The sequence below is a fragment of the Drosophila hydei genome, unplaced genomic scaffold (assembly GCF_003285905.1).
Source record: "Drosophila hydei strain 15085-1641.00,03,60 unplaced genomic scaffold, DhydRS2 tig00000001-arrow-pilon, whole genome shotgun sequence".
Lineage (NCBI taxonomy): Eukaryota > Metazoa > Arthropoda > Insecta > Diptera > Drosophilidae > Drosophila > Drosophila hydei.
In genome coordinates this window covers 6,255,390-6,272,208 of record NW_022045643.1, presented here as the reverse complement: position 1 = coordinate 6,272,208, position 16,819 = coordinate 6,255,390, and the positions used below count along the sequence as shown (strand labels likewise).

The window sequence follows — 16,819 nt, the reverse complement described above, 5'->3', positions numbered from 1 at the left end:
ATGAAGGCAGTTCTCATTGTGCTCGTTATCGCTGGCTGTGCCCTGGCTCTGAGCTACGAGGATGTGCTCGAGGCGGAGTGGCAGGCCTTTAAAAAGGAGCACGATAAGTCCTATCAGGATGCGAGCGAGGAGCAGCTGCGCAGGAGAATCTTCAAGGACAACAAGGAGATGATTGACAAACACAATGCACGCTATGCGGCAGGCGAGGAGACATGGGAGATGGGTGTCAATGAATTCACAGACATGCTGCTCGAAGAGTTCCGAGCACAGATGCTGGGAGGCCTCAACAAAACGGACGATCCGACTGAAATACATCTGGTATACAAGCCGTCTCCAAATTTCCGAATTCCCTCGTCGGTTGATTGGCGTAAAAAGGGCGCCGTTACCAAGGTGAAGAATCAAGGTCACTGCGGCTCCTGCTGGACATTTGCCGCTGCTGGCACTCTGGAGGGTCAACACTTCCTCAAGACGGGCAATTTGATTGACCTATCTGAAGAGAATATTTTGGACTGCGCAAGTCAATGGCCCTATCCCAATCAAGGCTGCAATGGTGGTTGGGCATCGTCTGCGCTGGATTATATAAAGAACAATGGTGGCGTAGATACTGAAGCATCGTATCCGTATTATGCTTATCAGGGCAACTGTCACTTTGATAGAAGAAGAGTAGGCGCCACTGTCAAGAAAGTTGTGCGAGTGGCAAAGGGGGACGAAAATGCTCTGGCAGCAGCTGTTGCCGAGTATGGACCCATTGCTGTGAGCATTGAAGCGACCCATCTGGTTCATTACAGGCGTGGAGTTTTGAACAAGCGCTGCCAAAATGTTATAGATCATGATCTCGTCGTTGTGGGCTATGGCCATGATGTGAGAGGAGGCGACTACTGGCTGCTCAAGAACTCCTGGGGCAAGGAGCGCGGTGAAAATGGCTATGTTCGTATGGCACGCAATCGTGGAAACTTGTGCTTCATTGCCAGCCAAGCCGTCTTTCCATTGGTTTGAAACTACAGTCACTTGCATCATGTTCTACGAATCTCTTATCAGATTCGCAATTTGAAGTATTTACCCTTATTTCCGTTTGCCATTTTATATTAATAAAATAAAATAAAACTTAGAGCAAAGCTTTGAAAGAGATATGTTTACCTGATGTGCCACGCCCCTAAGAAGTCTTGGGTTGGGTTGGGAGTATATATACTTGATTATAAATCTCTTGAATAACACCGTCTCTGATATAGTATTACCTGAATTAACACCATTCATAGGGCATAGGTTAGACAGACGAACGGACGAAGGGATGGAGATTGCACAAAACTAATATACTCCTTCACTCCCCAGCAGGCGCCTTCGCTCCCTTGAGAGAACAAGGAGAGAATCGACGGGCAATGCTAATCCTGCACAGAGTCTGCAGCAGAAACTGGGCAAAAATGTTACGAATTTATAGCCGAAGGCAATTGAATCTCTGTCAAATGAGGAGGTACCTAACACTCTAGAGATTCAGTAGGAACCATCAATAGCAGATGCAGTAGTAATTTACAAATCGTTTTAAACTTAACTCATTTAGTCATCCGCTCTTAAAAAAAAAAATGTATAGTTCAGTGACCTAATAATCCATGATTATTTATAGAAAACTATGTTTGCACTGCCCGCATAGGGCGGCTTGATGACTGTTCAGTTATGCCTGATGCAGCGACTGAGTATATATAGCTGGGAATTGGATCCCATAAGTTAAATCTAACTTCGACATGAAGGCAGTTCTCATTGTGCTCGCTATCGCTGGCTGTGCCCTGGCTCTAAGCTACGAGGATGTGCTCGAGGCGGAGTGGCAGACCTTTAAAAAGGAGCACGATAAGTCCTATCAGGATGCGAGCGAGGAGCAGCTGCGCAGGAGAATCTTCAAGGACAACAAGGAGATGATTGACAGACACAATGCACGCTATGCGGCAGGCGAGGAGACATGGGAGATGGGTGTCAATCAATTCACAGACATGCTGCTCGAAGAGTTCCGAGCACAGATGCTGGGAGGCCTCAACAAAACGGACGATCCGACTGAAATACATCTGGTTTATAAGCCTTCTGCTAATTTCCAAGTTCCCTCATCGGTGGATTGGCGAGAAAAGGGCGCTGTTACTGAGGTGAAGGATCAAGGTAAATGCGGCTCCTGTTGGGCATTTGCTGCCACTGGAACTCTGGAGGGCCAACATTTCCTCAAGACGGGCAATTTGGTTGACCTGTCCGAAAAGAATCTTTTGGACTGTTCCAGTGAGCCGCCCTATCGTAATAAAGGCTGCAACGGTGGTTGGGCTTTGGCTGCGCTGCATTATGTAAAGAGAAATGGTGGTATAGATACGAGTGCATCGTATCCTTATGAGCCCTATCAGGGCGACTGTCGCTTTGATAGCAACGAAGTAGGCGCCACGGTGCGACATGTTGTGAGAGTGGAAAGAGAGGACGAAGATGCTCTGGCAGCAGCTGTCGCCGAGCATGGACCCATTGCTGTGAGCATTGAAGCAACTCATCTTGTCCATTACAGAGGCGGAATATATACCAGGCGCTGCCACCATCATGCTGACCATGCAGTCCTTGTTGTAGGCTACGGCCATGATGAGACGGGAGGCGACTACTGGCTGGTCAAGAACTCCTGGGGCACTGACTTTGGTGAAGATGGATATTTTCGAATGGCCCGCAATCGGGACAACTTGTGCTTCATTGCCAGCAGGCCCATCTTTCCATTGGTTTAATGTCTTGAGTTGAGTTTCTTATAATTAGCCTAGCTCAACTAGTCATCAAGTTCAATATACGGTTTAGCTTCATATATATTATATACACACATAATATACTCCTATGAAATTGAAAGTGTAATAAAAAATTATAAATATTTCTCAATGTTATTAATGATTTTAGTCGACGTAGATTAACCACACGCTTTATTAAATAGCTTCTGAATTACTTAAGCGATCTAATAAAATGTTCGGTATATAAACTATGTATTCTAATGAAAATGGTATATATAAATTTATGTTTAATAAAACCAATTGAACAAAATATTCATAAAATATTCATTAGAATAAATGAGAAATTTGGAGACTGTAGCTGCAAAGCCTTAAGAGCTGTGATCTACTAACCGAATTTTGATAACGATGTTCCTTATCGATGTCATTAAAACGGGAAAAGTTATCGTTATCAAGCAAAGCTGATCAGTTCGTTCTATGAGGAAGTTTCATACCACTTTTCAAGCCTGTAGCTCTTATGGTGTCTGAGTTCGAAGCAGACTGAAGGAGAGACGGCGGACTGCTAGACAGACAAACGGACAGAGCTAGATCGACTCAACTCCTCGTCCTGATCACAAATATATTTATATTAAATGGGGGGCAAACCTCCTTCTGTTCGTTTATACACATTTTAACCGCCAATAAGAATCTCTCAGTCCGGCAGACTATTCCCTTGAACTGAGCAGTAGAACCTTAGATTAAATTTAACGTATGGAACACTGAAAAGGACTTACGCAGGGGCTCTGAAAATATATATATCAAGCTCTAAAATTAAACATGTATTTTTAGTAATTTACGATATCAATTTAAAACCAACTTAAGTATAATTTATTTAGTCATTCGATAAATTACTCAAGAAGGAAGTGTTGTATATTTATGCTTGACTTAATTAGCCACAATTATTAATAGAAAGCCTGACCGCATAGCGCTTCTTGATGACTGCTTGACTATGGTGCACGGATTGAGTATATATAGCTGGGAACTGGATCCCATAAGTTAAATCTAACTTCGACATGAAGGCAGTTCTCATTGTGCTCGCTATCGCTGGCTGTGCCCTGGCTCTAAGCTACGAGGATGTGCTCGAGGCGGAGTGGCAGACATTTAAGGAGGAGCACGATAAATCCTATCAGGATGCGAGCGAGGAGCAGCTGCGCAGGAGAATCTTCAAGGACAACAAGGAGATGATTGACAGACACAATGCACGCTATGCGGCAGGCGAGGAGACATGGGAGATGGGTGTCAATCAATTCACAGACATGCTGCTCGAAGAGTTCCGAGCACAGATGCTGGGAGGCTTCAACAAAACGGACGATCCGACTGAAATACATCTGGTATACAAGCCGTCTCCAAATTTCCGATTTCCCTCGTCGGTTGATTGGCGTAAAAAGGGCGCCGTTACCAAGGTGAAGAATCAAGGTAAATGCGGCTCCTGCTGGACATTTTCCGCTGCTGGCACTCTGGAGGGTCAACATTTCCGCAAGACGGGCAATTTGGTTGACCTGTCCGAAAAGAATCTATTGGATTGTTCAAGTATGTGGCCCTATCCTAATCTGGGCTGCCACGGAGGTTGGCCCTCTGCTGCGTTAGATTATGTTAGGTTAAATAATGGCATCGATACTGCTGCAGCGTATCCTTACCATCCTTCTCAGGGCTACTGTCGATTTAATAGCAATGAAGTAGGCGCTACGGTGCAAGCAGTTGTGGGAGTGGAACGAGATAACGAACAGGCTCTGGCAGCAGCTGTGGCCGAGAATGGTCCCATTTCAGTAACTGTTGACGCCACTAATCTGATGAAGTACAGAAGCGGAGTTATAACCCAGCCCTGCCAAAATCACGCCAATCACGCAGTCCTTGTTGTGGGCTACGGTCATGATGTGACGGGAGGCGACTACTGGCTGGTCAAGAACTCCTGGGGCACGGTTTTCGGTGAAGATGGATATTTTCGCATGGCACGCAATCGCAATAACTTGTGTTCCATTGCCAGCGCAGCCGTCTATCCATTGGTTTAACATATTAATCTGAGTATCTTATAATATAACTAACACGACTTGCAAATTAGTCAACTAGTTCTATATGCAGTTTAGATATATATATATGTATATACATATATTAAATAAAAGTTATTGCTTAACATGAAATTGAAACCATAACAGATTTTTTTAATATTTCTGCGACATTATTTTCGAACTTTCACAAACTCATTTGTTAATTTATATTTTTAATAACGTTTATTAATTATTTTGCCCGATGACAATTTGCCTTTAGATGCGCGCATCTTTACACATGGTTTCGTAAACGTTTTCGATTAGATATATATAGATATAGATATAGTCAGCATTAATAAACATCACCATAGTTTGACATACATTTTATATAACAGTAATAGCAGGACAAATACAATGTTTCCTTAGCTTCAAAACGAATTTTACTCTTCAATTGCTTGCAACAATCATTGAGTTGCGTGTATAAATATGTTTAGGTAGTTGATAGTAGTAGTAAATAGCATTGTATAAATATTATAAACTTTATCATTTTGATTCAAGTGTGTATAAATTGTTGTATTTAAGCAACGTTGCGTAGCAAGCGTTCAGTCGTTTATTTCATTTTCCATAGAGCATCCAATTCGTTTAATGGATCCTTGGTCTCCTGCTGCTCCTTGGCCGTCACCTGAGGTGCCATTTTCATTTGATATGAGGTTATGATGCCACCTACAATTGAATAATGTATTAACTTCCAAATATATATCTACATATGTGCAGTCAGAGTCATTCTTACGTTTATTTAGCACTTCGTGAGCATGACTCAATACTATTTGCATGGATTGCTCCAGGATAGCAGCTTCTCGAAGCGAATTTTGACGCTGCATACAAATGCGGGACCATACATCGACCACATCTTAAAAGGCAGTTATATTGTTCAGTATAAATCAAATTTAAGTCAAAGCTTTGCATACTTATCAAAATAGGTCGTTTGTTTTGTGTTCCCATCAAGGCACAAATTGCTATTGCCAGTAGCTCAGAGCGTTCCGAGCCCGTTAAACAGTTCAGAATGAGCGGCGATGTGGGAGTATTGGCATCTAGGCAGCGCTCCTGATGCGTCTGCAATGCATTCTGTGCTATGCCCAACAATTGAGTGGGCGAACTGAAATAAAGGAATAATGTGCATCTTGAGTATATGATATTTCATTATATATAAATTGTATTTAGTTACGCTTTGGTCCATTGCTTGAGCTGTAGCAGGGATAAGTCGAGTACAGCATCAGCGCCATGCATGGATAGCTTCAGCTGGTATTCCGTACAGTGGCTAAGCTGCTGTATCTTAGTGCAATTCACTGTGTAGTCATCATAGTGTGCAGCCTGATTAAGCAGCTGTGGCCAATAGGGATCAAAGAGCTGAAAGGGTAAAGCGAACTAAGTAATATATATATTTATATATGTTAATGAGCCTACCTCATTGGTTGTGTGCAGGCAAAGGACAGTACGTGACTTTTCGGACCAAATCATGGACCAGAAATCGTTAATTGTATTCGCTTGCGGTGTTTGGGACACAATAAAGTTTGGACAGCCGGCGCTGAGGCTCTGAGGGAGAGATTCAGGTTTAAATAAAATTAAAATCTGTGTGTCAAATATCATATCTTGTGTGCAGATGAGGATTAGCTGTCTTCTACCTTCATGTAAGCCGCATTGATATAGTCATCCGTTTGCTTGTCCAGCTTGACGCGCGCATGGTCGTACGGTAGACAGTCGAGTGATCGATTCTTTTCGGGAAACAGCTTAGCTATAGTCGTCGTTCGCTTCACGCTCGTATCCTTCTCCAGCTTTTGCTGCAGCTCGAGCCATTTGCTACTCAGCTGAGTGTTGCCATTCAGCATCTTGACGTGCAGGTTTTCAACCAGCTTCTCATAGCTCTCCACTTCCTTGTGAAAGTATTTCAATGTCTTATCATCAGCAAATGGATCGCATGGTCGCATTTGGAATGATATGAGAGGGTATCCATTGGGTGCCTGTTGCTTTTCGCTGACGGAATGTGTTAGGGAAACTGAATCCCAGTCGAAATTTTCTAATGAGCTCAAATCTGAGTTAATGGAAAGATTATCAATACTATTTTTACGCAGCGTTGTAACAATTGATAATGGCAGTGCTACAGGCGAGAGTCCAGCAGTAGCGCCAGCAACAGCGGCTGTTGGACTGACATCCACAGTGGACTCGCCTGCAGGCACTGAATCAACCACTGAAGCCGGCGGAGTAGGAGTCGTCACAATTTGCGGCTGTAGCAGCGGCAGCGGCACAGCACCTGCACTATCCAAGTCCAGATCGCTCAGCAAATCCACATTGCTAGCATCAGCAGCTGTGGGTTTGGTTGCCGTCTGCAATGCGGACGAGGCATAGCCACTGCTAGTGGTCGTCTGTGTATTGGCTATGCTGCTGCCACCGCTCTGCATATAAATTGATGACTTTTGGTTGTTGGAGGTTGTTACAGTTGTTGCAGCAGGTTGCTGTTGTTGTTGCTGTTCCTGCTGTAGCTGCTGCGGCTGCTGCTGCTGCGGCTGTTGTTGCTGCGGCTGATGTTGCTGCTGCTGCTGTTGTGTGTGTGAATGATACCCATACGGTGGTGTATAATAGTTGCCCATAGCCGGCTCAGCTGGTTGACTTGGTGCCTGGGCTTCATTTGCTGCCTTTGCATGCGAAACAATGGGCGACTATACAAAAGAAAGTATCAATTAGTAAAGCTTTTCTTTTGATCTTTAGTTGTACTCACATCAAAGCCCGTGGCCAAGCTGCTGCGATTGGCTTGCTCCGAGTCCGTGGTGCCCACAACAGCTACCTGCTGTCCGCTTTGCGTGAATTGGCCAAAGCCCTGCGCTGCCTTTGGAATGTTATTGCTATCATGCTGATAGCCGCTGCTGTATTCAAATAAGCCTGTCTGCGGATTGAAGCTGTAGCCAGGGTGATTGGAGTAGCTTAAATAGTTGTTTGACTCAATACTGGAGACTGCGCTGCCTACTGGATATTGTGAGGCAGCTGGAGCCACTGTAGGTAGACCAGGCGTGGCCTGAACCACTGCTGTTGATTGTGGTGTTATTTGCGAGGGATATAAAACAGGCTGTGGTGGTGGAGTCGGCTGCTGAGCAAACGGCATAGATGCAGACTGTTGAGGTGTCTGTTGAAGCCCATAAGCAGTCGACTGTGGTTGCGGCTGTATCTGCGTAGCAGCCGCATGAGCTCCAATTTGCGGCTGCTGAATGGCTTGTGAATAACTGGCAGCTTGTTGGGTAGTTAAAGCTTGGGGATAACTGGCTGTCATCTGAGGTGTCGAAGATTGAGGATAACTGACTGCTGGCTGAGGTGTCAGGGACTGTGAGTAATTGGCTGCCTGTTGAGCTGTCTGCGTCTGGGGATAACTGCCTTGTTGTTGAGGCGTCTGTGCCTGCGTATAACTGGCTGCTTGTTGGGTTGCTTGCGACTGCATCTGTGAGGGAGCATAACTGGCTGCTTGTTGAGGCATTGTCTGCGCCTGCTGAGCATAGCCCGCAGCTGGTTGCGGGTACATCGACATTTGTTGTTGCTGCGCGAAGCTTGAGGCTTGCGGCGTGGCAACCCCAGCTGTTGGATAAGCCGGCTGTTGTGTCTGCTGCTGAGCATAGCCCACAGGCTGTGACTGCGGCAGTGCATAACTCGATGTGTCGCTAGGCTGCGTGGATGTGGCCACATAGAGCGGCTGCTGATAGTTGTAATTCTGCGAAGCAGGTGAGCCGGCAGACGCTGGATAGTTGTAGCCATAGGGCAATTGCGATTGCTGGCCATAGGATGTCATTGGCTCCGATTGCTGCTGCTGCTGCTGCTGTTGTTGTTGCTGCAAGCTGAGCTGTGCCATGGCGCTGTGCAGCGATTGAGAGTTGGGCGAGGCCTGCGCTTTGTATGCGGGCGGCGCAATATGTTGTTGTTGTTGCTGGTACATGGGATTGGTATAGCCAGCGGCATTGGGATCGTAGTATTGCTGGTGCTGCAGACTGTAGGGCGGCGGCGGCTCATTGGGCGGCGGTGCACTGGCATAGGCCGAGCAAGCAGCCTGTGTAGGATTCTCCGAGCCCACGGGCACTGGACGAACATTGGGCACATAGGGCGCAGCATCGAGTGCGCTTGTGACAGTGCCCAAGCCGCTTTGTTTGGCCTTTAGATAATCACGCAGCTTAGGCGCTCCACTCGATGGAGTGGGCGTAACTTCTGGCTTGCTGGGAGCGGGTGCCTTGACGCTCTGCAAGCGCTGCTGCCGCTCCTCGGATTGGACATCGCGTGCGGACTTGAAGCGCGTTAATAGCTTCTGTACATTGCCCGCCAACTTCTTATAGAACTCCAGGCCCTTAGCCGACTTGGCCAACAGATCTTCGTAAACATCATAGGACGCTGCGAGTGAACTGTAGAAATGTTCGCGTTTCTGTTTGACATCCTGCAGCGTCTTCAGCACAGGCGCCGCACGCGCATAGGCCTCGGTGAGAGCCTGCAGTATGTTTTGCTGCGCCAGCAAATTTTGATCGAGCAGCTGGGTGAGGCGATCGTGCTTGGCTAGCTCCGTGGCAAAGAGCGCCTGGAGACCTTCCTGTCCGCCATGAGCAATCACCTTTGTCGTGATGTCATCCTCATTGATGGCAATACGCAAATCCGCATGGAACTGCGCACGTTGCGCCTTCATTTCGTTCACCTTGTTCACGATCAGCTTGACATCCTTAAAGATCTCTGTGGTATTCAGTTCCGAGCTGAGCTTCGGCATCAGCTGCTGTATCTCCTGCAGCGGCCGGGCCAATATCTTCAGATTATTCACATGTAAGCTCATCGCCTTGCGCAGCGTGTTGTTCGATTCGCCAGCTCGGGCATGCGCTTCGCTATATTTCTGAAACTCTCGAGTCAATTCCGTAATGTGAGCATTTGGCGTTCGCTGCACGCCGCTGGCTGTTTGAAATTCTCGTTCCGCTTGCGCTTCCGCCTCAAGCATATGCGTCAGCTCACTTAGATTGGTCTCCACATCTGCTGTTATCTCTGCAAGCTGTGACATGGCCTCAATCAGATCACTGATGGCTGTCTTATTGGCATGCAACGCTGCACAGCGATCGACAATGCCCTGCGGCAGCTTATTTGCCTGCTCCTCGTTAATGTTGAGATTGTCTAGGGTAAGCGAGCTCATATAGCTATCCAGCTGTGTATCTTTCTCCTCCAGCAAAGCGCCATATTTACGCAACAATTTGGCCTTCTCCTCGCTGTACATGGAGCTGGCTTCGTGTGCCTTCATTGGTACTAATCGAGCAAATATATCAGCGCCGGCATATTCCTCATCTGTGACAGAGAAGCCAATGCCATTCACCAGATTTGCGCCCTGCACAGCAGCAATGGTTGATAACTCTGGCACCGCCTCGTGGTAGATGAATTCGTTTTCGTTTTTGGCATTTTTTCGCTTTCCCTCGACTACATCGGCGGTAAAGCTGAGTGATTCATTGATTTCCTTTTGATCTGGCAGGCCTTTCGACTCTTTGCGAGCCTCCTCCAATTTGTCCCAGGCGGCCTAAACGTGGAGTTATTTTGAATATACTAGCGGTAATTTTAATTTCATATGAGCTTACCTGGTAAAGCGTCAAACGTTCGCCCATTTTGCGTTGTTCCTCCGCCTGTTGACCGCGATACAAATACAATATGCAGTGCAGATAGTTGATCTTAAATTTCACATATTTCTTCCATAGCTTGTAGACAGAGCTCTCGATGACTTGAGCGATGGGGCCATCATCGCCGCCAGTGAGCAGGGCAGCCAAAGCAGCGCCGTAGTAGACGACTATTTGCGCCGTCACCTTGGCGACAATATGTGGCTTCCGATTGTCTATTAGAGACTTCTCCAGTATGCATTCCTGTGCCTGAGCAAGAGATACCTGCTGCTGAAAGACTAACAGTTCGTTGGTCATAAAATCAGAGCCGCTATTCACATTCGCGTAGCGTTCCCTTAACTCATTGTAGGCCCAAGCAGCGGCCTGAAAATGGTTTTATTATTATATATTGTATACTGATGCTTCATATGAACTCACCTGAAAATGGGTGCAGGCCATTTTCATGCCATCAATATCACCGCGCGTCACAGAGGCGCCCGACTGTGTGTGAGAGGCGGCAATGTTGAAGAGAACGGCGGCGCGTTCGTAGCGCATGTCGCTCACCTCATGCACTGCATTGTGATACAGATCTTTCCAGGTAAATGTAAAGATGCTGCGCTCCGAAAGCTGTGGGAACCGATTCTGCAGCGCATGCAGCTGGCAATAGTAGCGCTTCATAATAGGAGCTCCATCTTTGGTCGTGCGCATTGCCTGATTGCGCAGAGTTTCCAAGGCGTGAACCTCCTTAGAAAACGCCTCCGGATCTTCATGGTAAAACTCTGCTATGTACTGCGGCGAATAAGTGAGAAAGAGAGGGAGAGTGAGAGTGAGAGAGAGTGTGAGTGGAAGAGCGAACAAAAGCTCTTCGGTGTTTGTTTTGATTTCGATTTGTTGATAATTTAACAACTGTTGCGATGACTCAGACACTGGAAGCGACAGAGGTGGGTGCTCATATAAAGCTGAACATTTCAGTAGATCAACCTTCGTCAGCGGTTCCGCCCCAACACAGCCCCCTTCTACAATAATTGTTAAGTTCGTCGACCGTCGTTGCTTTGTCGTCTGCTTACCTTTTTTAAAGGCGCAAAAGATGTGCCTTCTGGGCTAGATTTGAGTGCAAACCATAGCATGTGCAGACGTGGCACGGCCTCCATTGTGTCTTTGGTTTTTTATTGCACCCTTCTTGCTTAAATTGTTAATTTAGAAACTTTTTTCGCAGAATGTACAACAGAAAATTGCACTGCAACTGCAGTGTGACCGTAGATGGAATGTGTATTAAATCTCAAAAAAATGCACAATAAAAATACCAAAACTAATTGAAATTGAACCAAACGAAATTTAAAGCTTAGCAAGTAGTCTTCGTTAAGTGATGCTTTCGTTAAGCTATCAAGTGGTTCTTGTCTTGGATACAGTAGTATGTACACAAGCCGTTAGAGGTCGCCTAAGAACTGCCTAACAATTTAAATTAATTTTTAAAAAATATTTTTGCCAAAGTATAAATTTGTTTTACAAAGTAACTTTTTCAGCAGGCGGCCAATAAATTGACCTAAAAAGTTGTATACGCTGAATACTACCATCACTACCAGCACTACCGTCAACGCACCTAATCCGTTTGGTAAACCGAAATAAGTAAAAATAATACGCAAAACTAAATTACGGCTGTCCGGCATAAATGAATATTTACATTTTTCCTAGCACCCAGCGTTGACAACAAAGGCAACAAAAGCAGCGACAAATGGGCAACTCACCGGCTGAGCCGCGGACTATGAAGGATGGGCTAAAGGACGAATGGGGCTAAAAGGATAAAGAGCGAACAAAAGGGGAGTTGAGCTTTTCCTTTTCGTTCGCGGCATTTGCTATAAAAACTCTTCTAGTTAATTTAATTATTTATATGACACTTTTTTTTTGTACATCATTTGTTGTTGCTCTTAAAAATATTTTTAGCACTTCCTGTGCAAAATTCTAACCGCAAGGACAACAAAAAAAAAACAACTGCCAAAAGAATGCAGAAAGAGTGAAAGAGAGAGAGACAGGCAGTTGGCCAACTATGCACTTCCTGTCATTGTCTCCGTTCTCCTCGCTCTCCTCTGTACCGCACTCTAGCGACTGTTTTGCGAAAAGCCGAAACGTTGTTGTTAACATTTCCGCTGCTCGCAAAGGCGTTGCTGCTGTTGATGGTGTTGTTGGTGCCCACATAATTCGCATGGCTAACAACTGCGCAAGAAGAATTTGTTGCGAAATTATTATGAAACATTTACAATTTGCACATGGCAAGCGTTTCACATTTTCATTCTTATTTTAATACTCTTTCAAAGGATATACCAAGCATGCTATGAATTATGTAAAACGTGGCCATTGGATCAGCAGAATTTATATTTTATTTGAAGTGGATCCGATTCATTTCAACAGGAGGCAATGTGGATATTGTGACTGTGGAACATAATTTCCTTGTTCATGCTTTTGTTGTTGTGCACTGCAGGCGACAGCTGCAGCATAGAGCGAGAGAATAAATTGCTGTTGATCGCTTATATGTATATTTCATTTACTCCAATGGTCTCAATACTTTTTATCTCATTAGTTGTATGTGTATACAAAGCATTGCTTATTGAGTGAGAGCAGAAGTTAGTGAGAGCTGCGTAATTTTTTCATTGTGTAGTTTGAGTTCCTTCTCAGCTTGCGAACGGTTGAGAGAGTAAACAAGTGAGTACAAAAAATTGTCTTTTTAACAGTTAAGTACTTATTGGCGTTTTCATATGTTTGCAGAGGTCATTGTTATTTTCTGATACAATTCGTAACTCATGAGAGAAGCTTAAGCATTTTATATAAATATATACAATCAATAGCTATGATTAACTTATAGATCAATTTATAAGATTTTTAAAATAAATGATGCTTAAAAAATTTAATATTTGTCTAAAAGTATTTCTGAGCTATGCGTTCACAAGGGTATTTCATATTCGGGGTGTCGCGTGCAGGCGATATTTTCAGTTTTTGTTGTTCTTTTTTGAATGCACTTAAAAGTCAAACTGAAGTTTTTGCATTGTTGCGCGTGTGGCTCTGCCTGAGTGTGTATGTGTGTGTATGTGTGTGCGTGGCTGCCAAAAAGTCTGTCAAAATGTTTATTGCGTTGTCATGCGGCAAATGGCAATTAAGTATGTGTGCGTGTGTGTGTGTAGGTACGTGTGTTTGTATGACCTCGTTTCTTTTTTAATGAATATCGCTCTGCTCTGTCTTGCGAGATTCTTTGCGCTCTCAAACGTGCTTTGAATAGAGTCTAAAGTCTTTTTCTCTTGTTTTAATTTTGAAAAGTTTCGAAATGTAGATTCGCGCATGCTTTAGTACTCAAAGCAATCAAATAAACAGATTGTGAGCGCATCATTGATTAGGTGAGTAATCTGCCACCCACAAAATGCTAAAATACCACACATAAATCCGAAAGTAAAACTCATTAAACTTATCACTTAATGCCGAAAACAAAATGGCACCGTCATAAAAAATACAACAATAAACATTACTCATAAGCCTACCGACTGGACAATGCATTGCGTGTGAGGGCAATTAAAAACAAAAAAAGGAAATGGAAAGGAAAAGAAAGAAAATGGCCGTTAAATTTGAAATGGGCTCAAACATATGCACGTGCGTGTGTGTGTGGGTGTGTGTGCGTGTGCATGTGTGTAAGTAAAGCCAAGACCAAAGATAAACAGCGACTAAACAGGGACTAAAAACAAAGCCAAACAAACCGAAGAACCGCAGCATGAGGCAGGAGCAGGAGCAGGAGCAGTGGCAGGGGAAAGGACACAAACTTGTGCTGGGTACATAAAATCTACGCGCGGCCCCCAAATTAATACGAATTTATGACAATTTCAAATGCATTTTCAACGTTTGCCCCAACCCCTGTCCACCGTCTACTGAGCCATAAAAATTTTTATGCCACAAGCAAAAACAAAAAAAAAAAAACGCGCGAATTTTTTTTTTGTTTGCAAAAACATTTTTATGGGCTGCTTGCCACGCCTCCAATTTATATACATATATATATAGAGGTATATATATCTGGCATGTGTTTGATTCGGAGTCGCGTCTTGTTGTTTGACCATTTTTATGACCCGCACGGAATCTGCGAAGCAGCCGCCCATTTTGTAGGCTTTTGTCTTACGAGCTTTGGGCGCCCTTCAGCATTTCCCGCACTCACTTATTCTTATAATTTTATGACTACTGACAATGCCATTTCCATTTCCATTTGGTTGGCACGTTCCATGTTACTCGTCAGACTTTATGCACTTTATGCACAATAATAAATAAATTCGCATTAAATTTTTTCGTACTCTTTTTAGAGTGCCGCACAGTCCGCTGGCTACCCGCGAAACATTTGCGTAACTCATAAATACTTTTAATGATCTGAACGTTTTGATTTTGGCGTTTTTATTAATTTGTCACAGCTTGTCGAGGCTAGCGAAAAGAGCCAGCAGCCCAGCCAGGGCCCAGCTATATGGCTGGCTAATTTGTTGCCCACTTATTTATATAGCCTACTATAATGTTAATTGTCAATTCGAATTGCGCTGCATAACATAAATCAAGAAAGGATTGCGCACAGCCACATAAAATGTTAGGGCTGTCTTTAAGTAGATCGTAAAAGACGAATGTCCTGCAACAGGCTTGGCATTTGGCAATGATTTAATAATGATCTTGCAGCTGAAGACATTTCTGGTATAAATTAATATTTAAGGCAGTTGAAATATTGTAAAATTCAATTATCATTTCCTATTTCTATTTTTTTTGGCTTTTGAGATATATAAATTTTAATACTATTAAGGAAATGGCCGTTTAAATTTGAAATGGGCTCAAACATATGCACGTGCGTGTGTGTGTGGGTGTGTGTGCGTGTGCATGTGTGTAAGTAAAGCCAAGACCAAAGATAAACAGCGACTAAACAGGGACTAAAAACAAAGCCAAACAAACCGAAGAACCGCAGCATGAGGCAGGAGCAGGAGCAGGAGCAGTGGCAGGGGAAAGGACACAAACTTGTGCTGGGTACATAAAATCTACGCGCGGCCCCCAAATTAATACGAATTTATGACAATTTCAAATGCATTTTCAACGTTTGCCCCAACCCCTGTCCACCGTCTACTGAGCCATAAAAATTTTTATGCCACAAGCAAAAACAAAAAAAAAAAAACGCGCGAATTTTTTTTTTGTTTGCAAAAACATTTTTATGGGCTGCTTGCCACGCCTCCAATTTATATACATATATATATAGAGGTATATATATCTGGCATGTGTTTGATTCGGAGTCGCGTCTTGTTGTTTGACCATTTTTATGACCCGCACGGAATCTGCGAAGCAGCCGCCCATTTTGTAGGCTTTTGTCTTACGAGCTTTGGGCGCCCTTCAGCATTTCCCGCACTCACTTATTCTTATAATTTTATGACTACTGACAATGCCATTTCCATTTCCATTTGGTTGGCACGTTCCATGTTACTCGTCAGACTTTATGCACTTTATGCACAATAATAAATAAATTCGCATTAAATTTTTTCGTACTCTTTTTAGAGTGCCGCACAGTCCGCTGGCTACCCGCGAAACATTTGCGTAACTCATAAATACTTTTAATGATCTGAACGTTTTGATTTTGGCGTTTTTATTAATTTGTCACAGCTTGTCGAGGCTAGCGAAAAGAGCCAGCAGCCCAGCCAGGGCCCAGCTATATGGCTGGCTAATTTGTTGCCCACTTATTTATATAGCCTACTATAATGTTAATTGTCAATTCGAATTGCGCTGCATAACATAAATCAAGAAAGGATTGCGCACAGCCACATAAAATGTTAGGGCTGTCTTTAAGTAGATCGTAAAAGACGAATGTCCTGCAACAGGCTTGGCATTTGGCAATGATTTAATAATGATCTTGCAGCTGAAGACATTTCTGGTATAAATTAATATTTAAGGCAGTTGAAATATTGTAAAATTCAATTATCATTTCCTATTTCTATTTTTTTTTGGCTTTTGAGATATATAAATTTTTAATACTATTTTTTTTTGGCTCTTAATATATTGAAATTATCACTACTATTTTTATGAACAGAGCCATTCAGTCCATATGTAAGCTTTACTCTCTCTCTCTCTCTTTCTCTGTCTGCTTGTCTCTCACTCCTCATACTTTATATCTATATATCTTTATATATATATATATCTTTATATACTTCATCAACTCATTTAGCAAGTTCTCAATATTCAGTTTTGACCTTCACTTTGGACTTTAATTCAATTCACGAATTTCCATCGAATACCTTAAATGACTCAAGCTGGTAAAAAAGACGAAAATGCAGAGGACAATTGACAGGCGTCGAAAACATTTACGTTTTTCCTTTAATTTTTTTTTTCTGCTTTTAAAAATGCAATGGAAAATTTCTTCATGTTTTCCAACTTGTCAATTGAAGGC

The 16,819-nt window shown here is 43.6% G+C and overlaps 3 protein-coding genes across 3 annotated transcripts; 2 read left to right on the top strand and 1 right to left on the bottom strand.

The window, feature by feature from the left end:
• Positions 1–996, top strand: LOC111591855 (cathepsin L-like). The gene has a single exon (XM_023303737.2). It carries the CDS (start codon positions 1–3, stop codon positions 994–996), a length of 996 nt encoding a protein of 331 aa, XP_023159505.2.
• A 750-nt stretch (positions 997–1,746) lies between these two features.
• Positions 1,747–4,771, top strand: LOC111605745 (digestive cysteine proteinase 2-like). Its single transcript, XM_030225710.1, has 3 exons — positions 1,747–2,726; positions 3,782–4,292; positions 4,389–4,771. The coding sequence occupies exons 1-3, from the start codon at positions 1,905–1,907 to the stop codon at positions 4,769–4,771; spliced, it is 1,716 nt and encodes a 571-aa protein (XP_030081570.1). The 5' UTR covers positions 1,747–1,904.
• A 200-nt stretch (positions 4,772–4,971) lies between these two features.
• On the bottom strand, positions 4,972–11,662 carry LOC111599025 (tyrosine-protein phosphatase non-receptor type 23). The gene is made up of 10 exons (XM_023314539.2): positions 11,457–11,662; positions 10,828–11,178; positions 10,375–10,773; positions 7,521–10,316; positions 6,430–7,461; positions 6,212–6,340; positions 5,973–6,154; positions 5,716–5,903; positions 5,538–5,657; positions 4,972–5,470 (listed from the first exon to the last, which is right to left on the bottom strand). Exons 1-10 carry the CDS (start codon positions 11,538–11,540, stop codon positions 5,358–5,360), a joined length of 5,394 nt encoding a protein of 1,797 aa, XP_023170307.2. The 5' UTR covers positions 11,541–11,662; the 3' UTR covers positions 4,972–5,357.
• Positions 11,663–16,819: the final 5,157 nt, after the last annotated feature.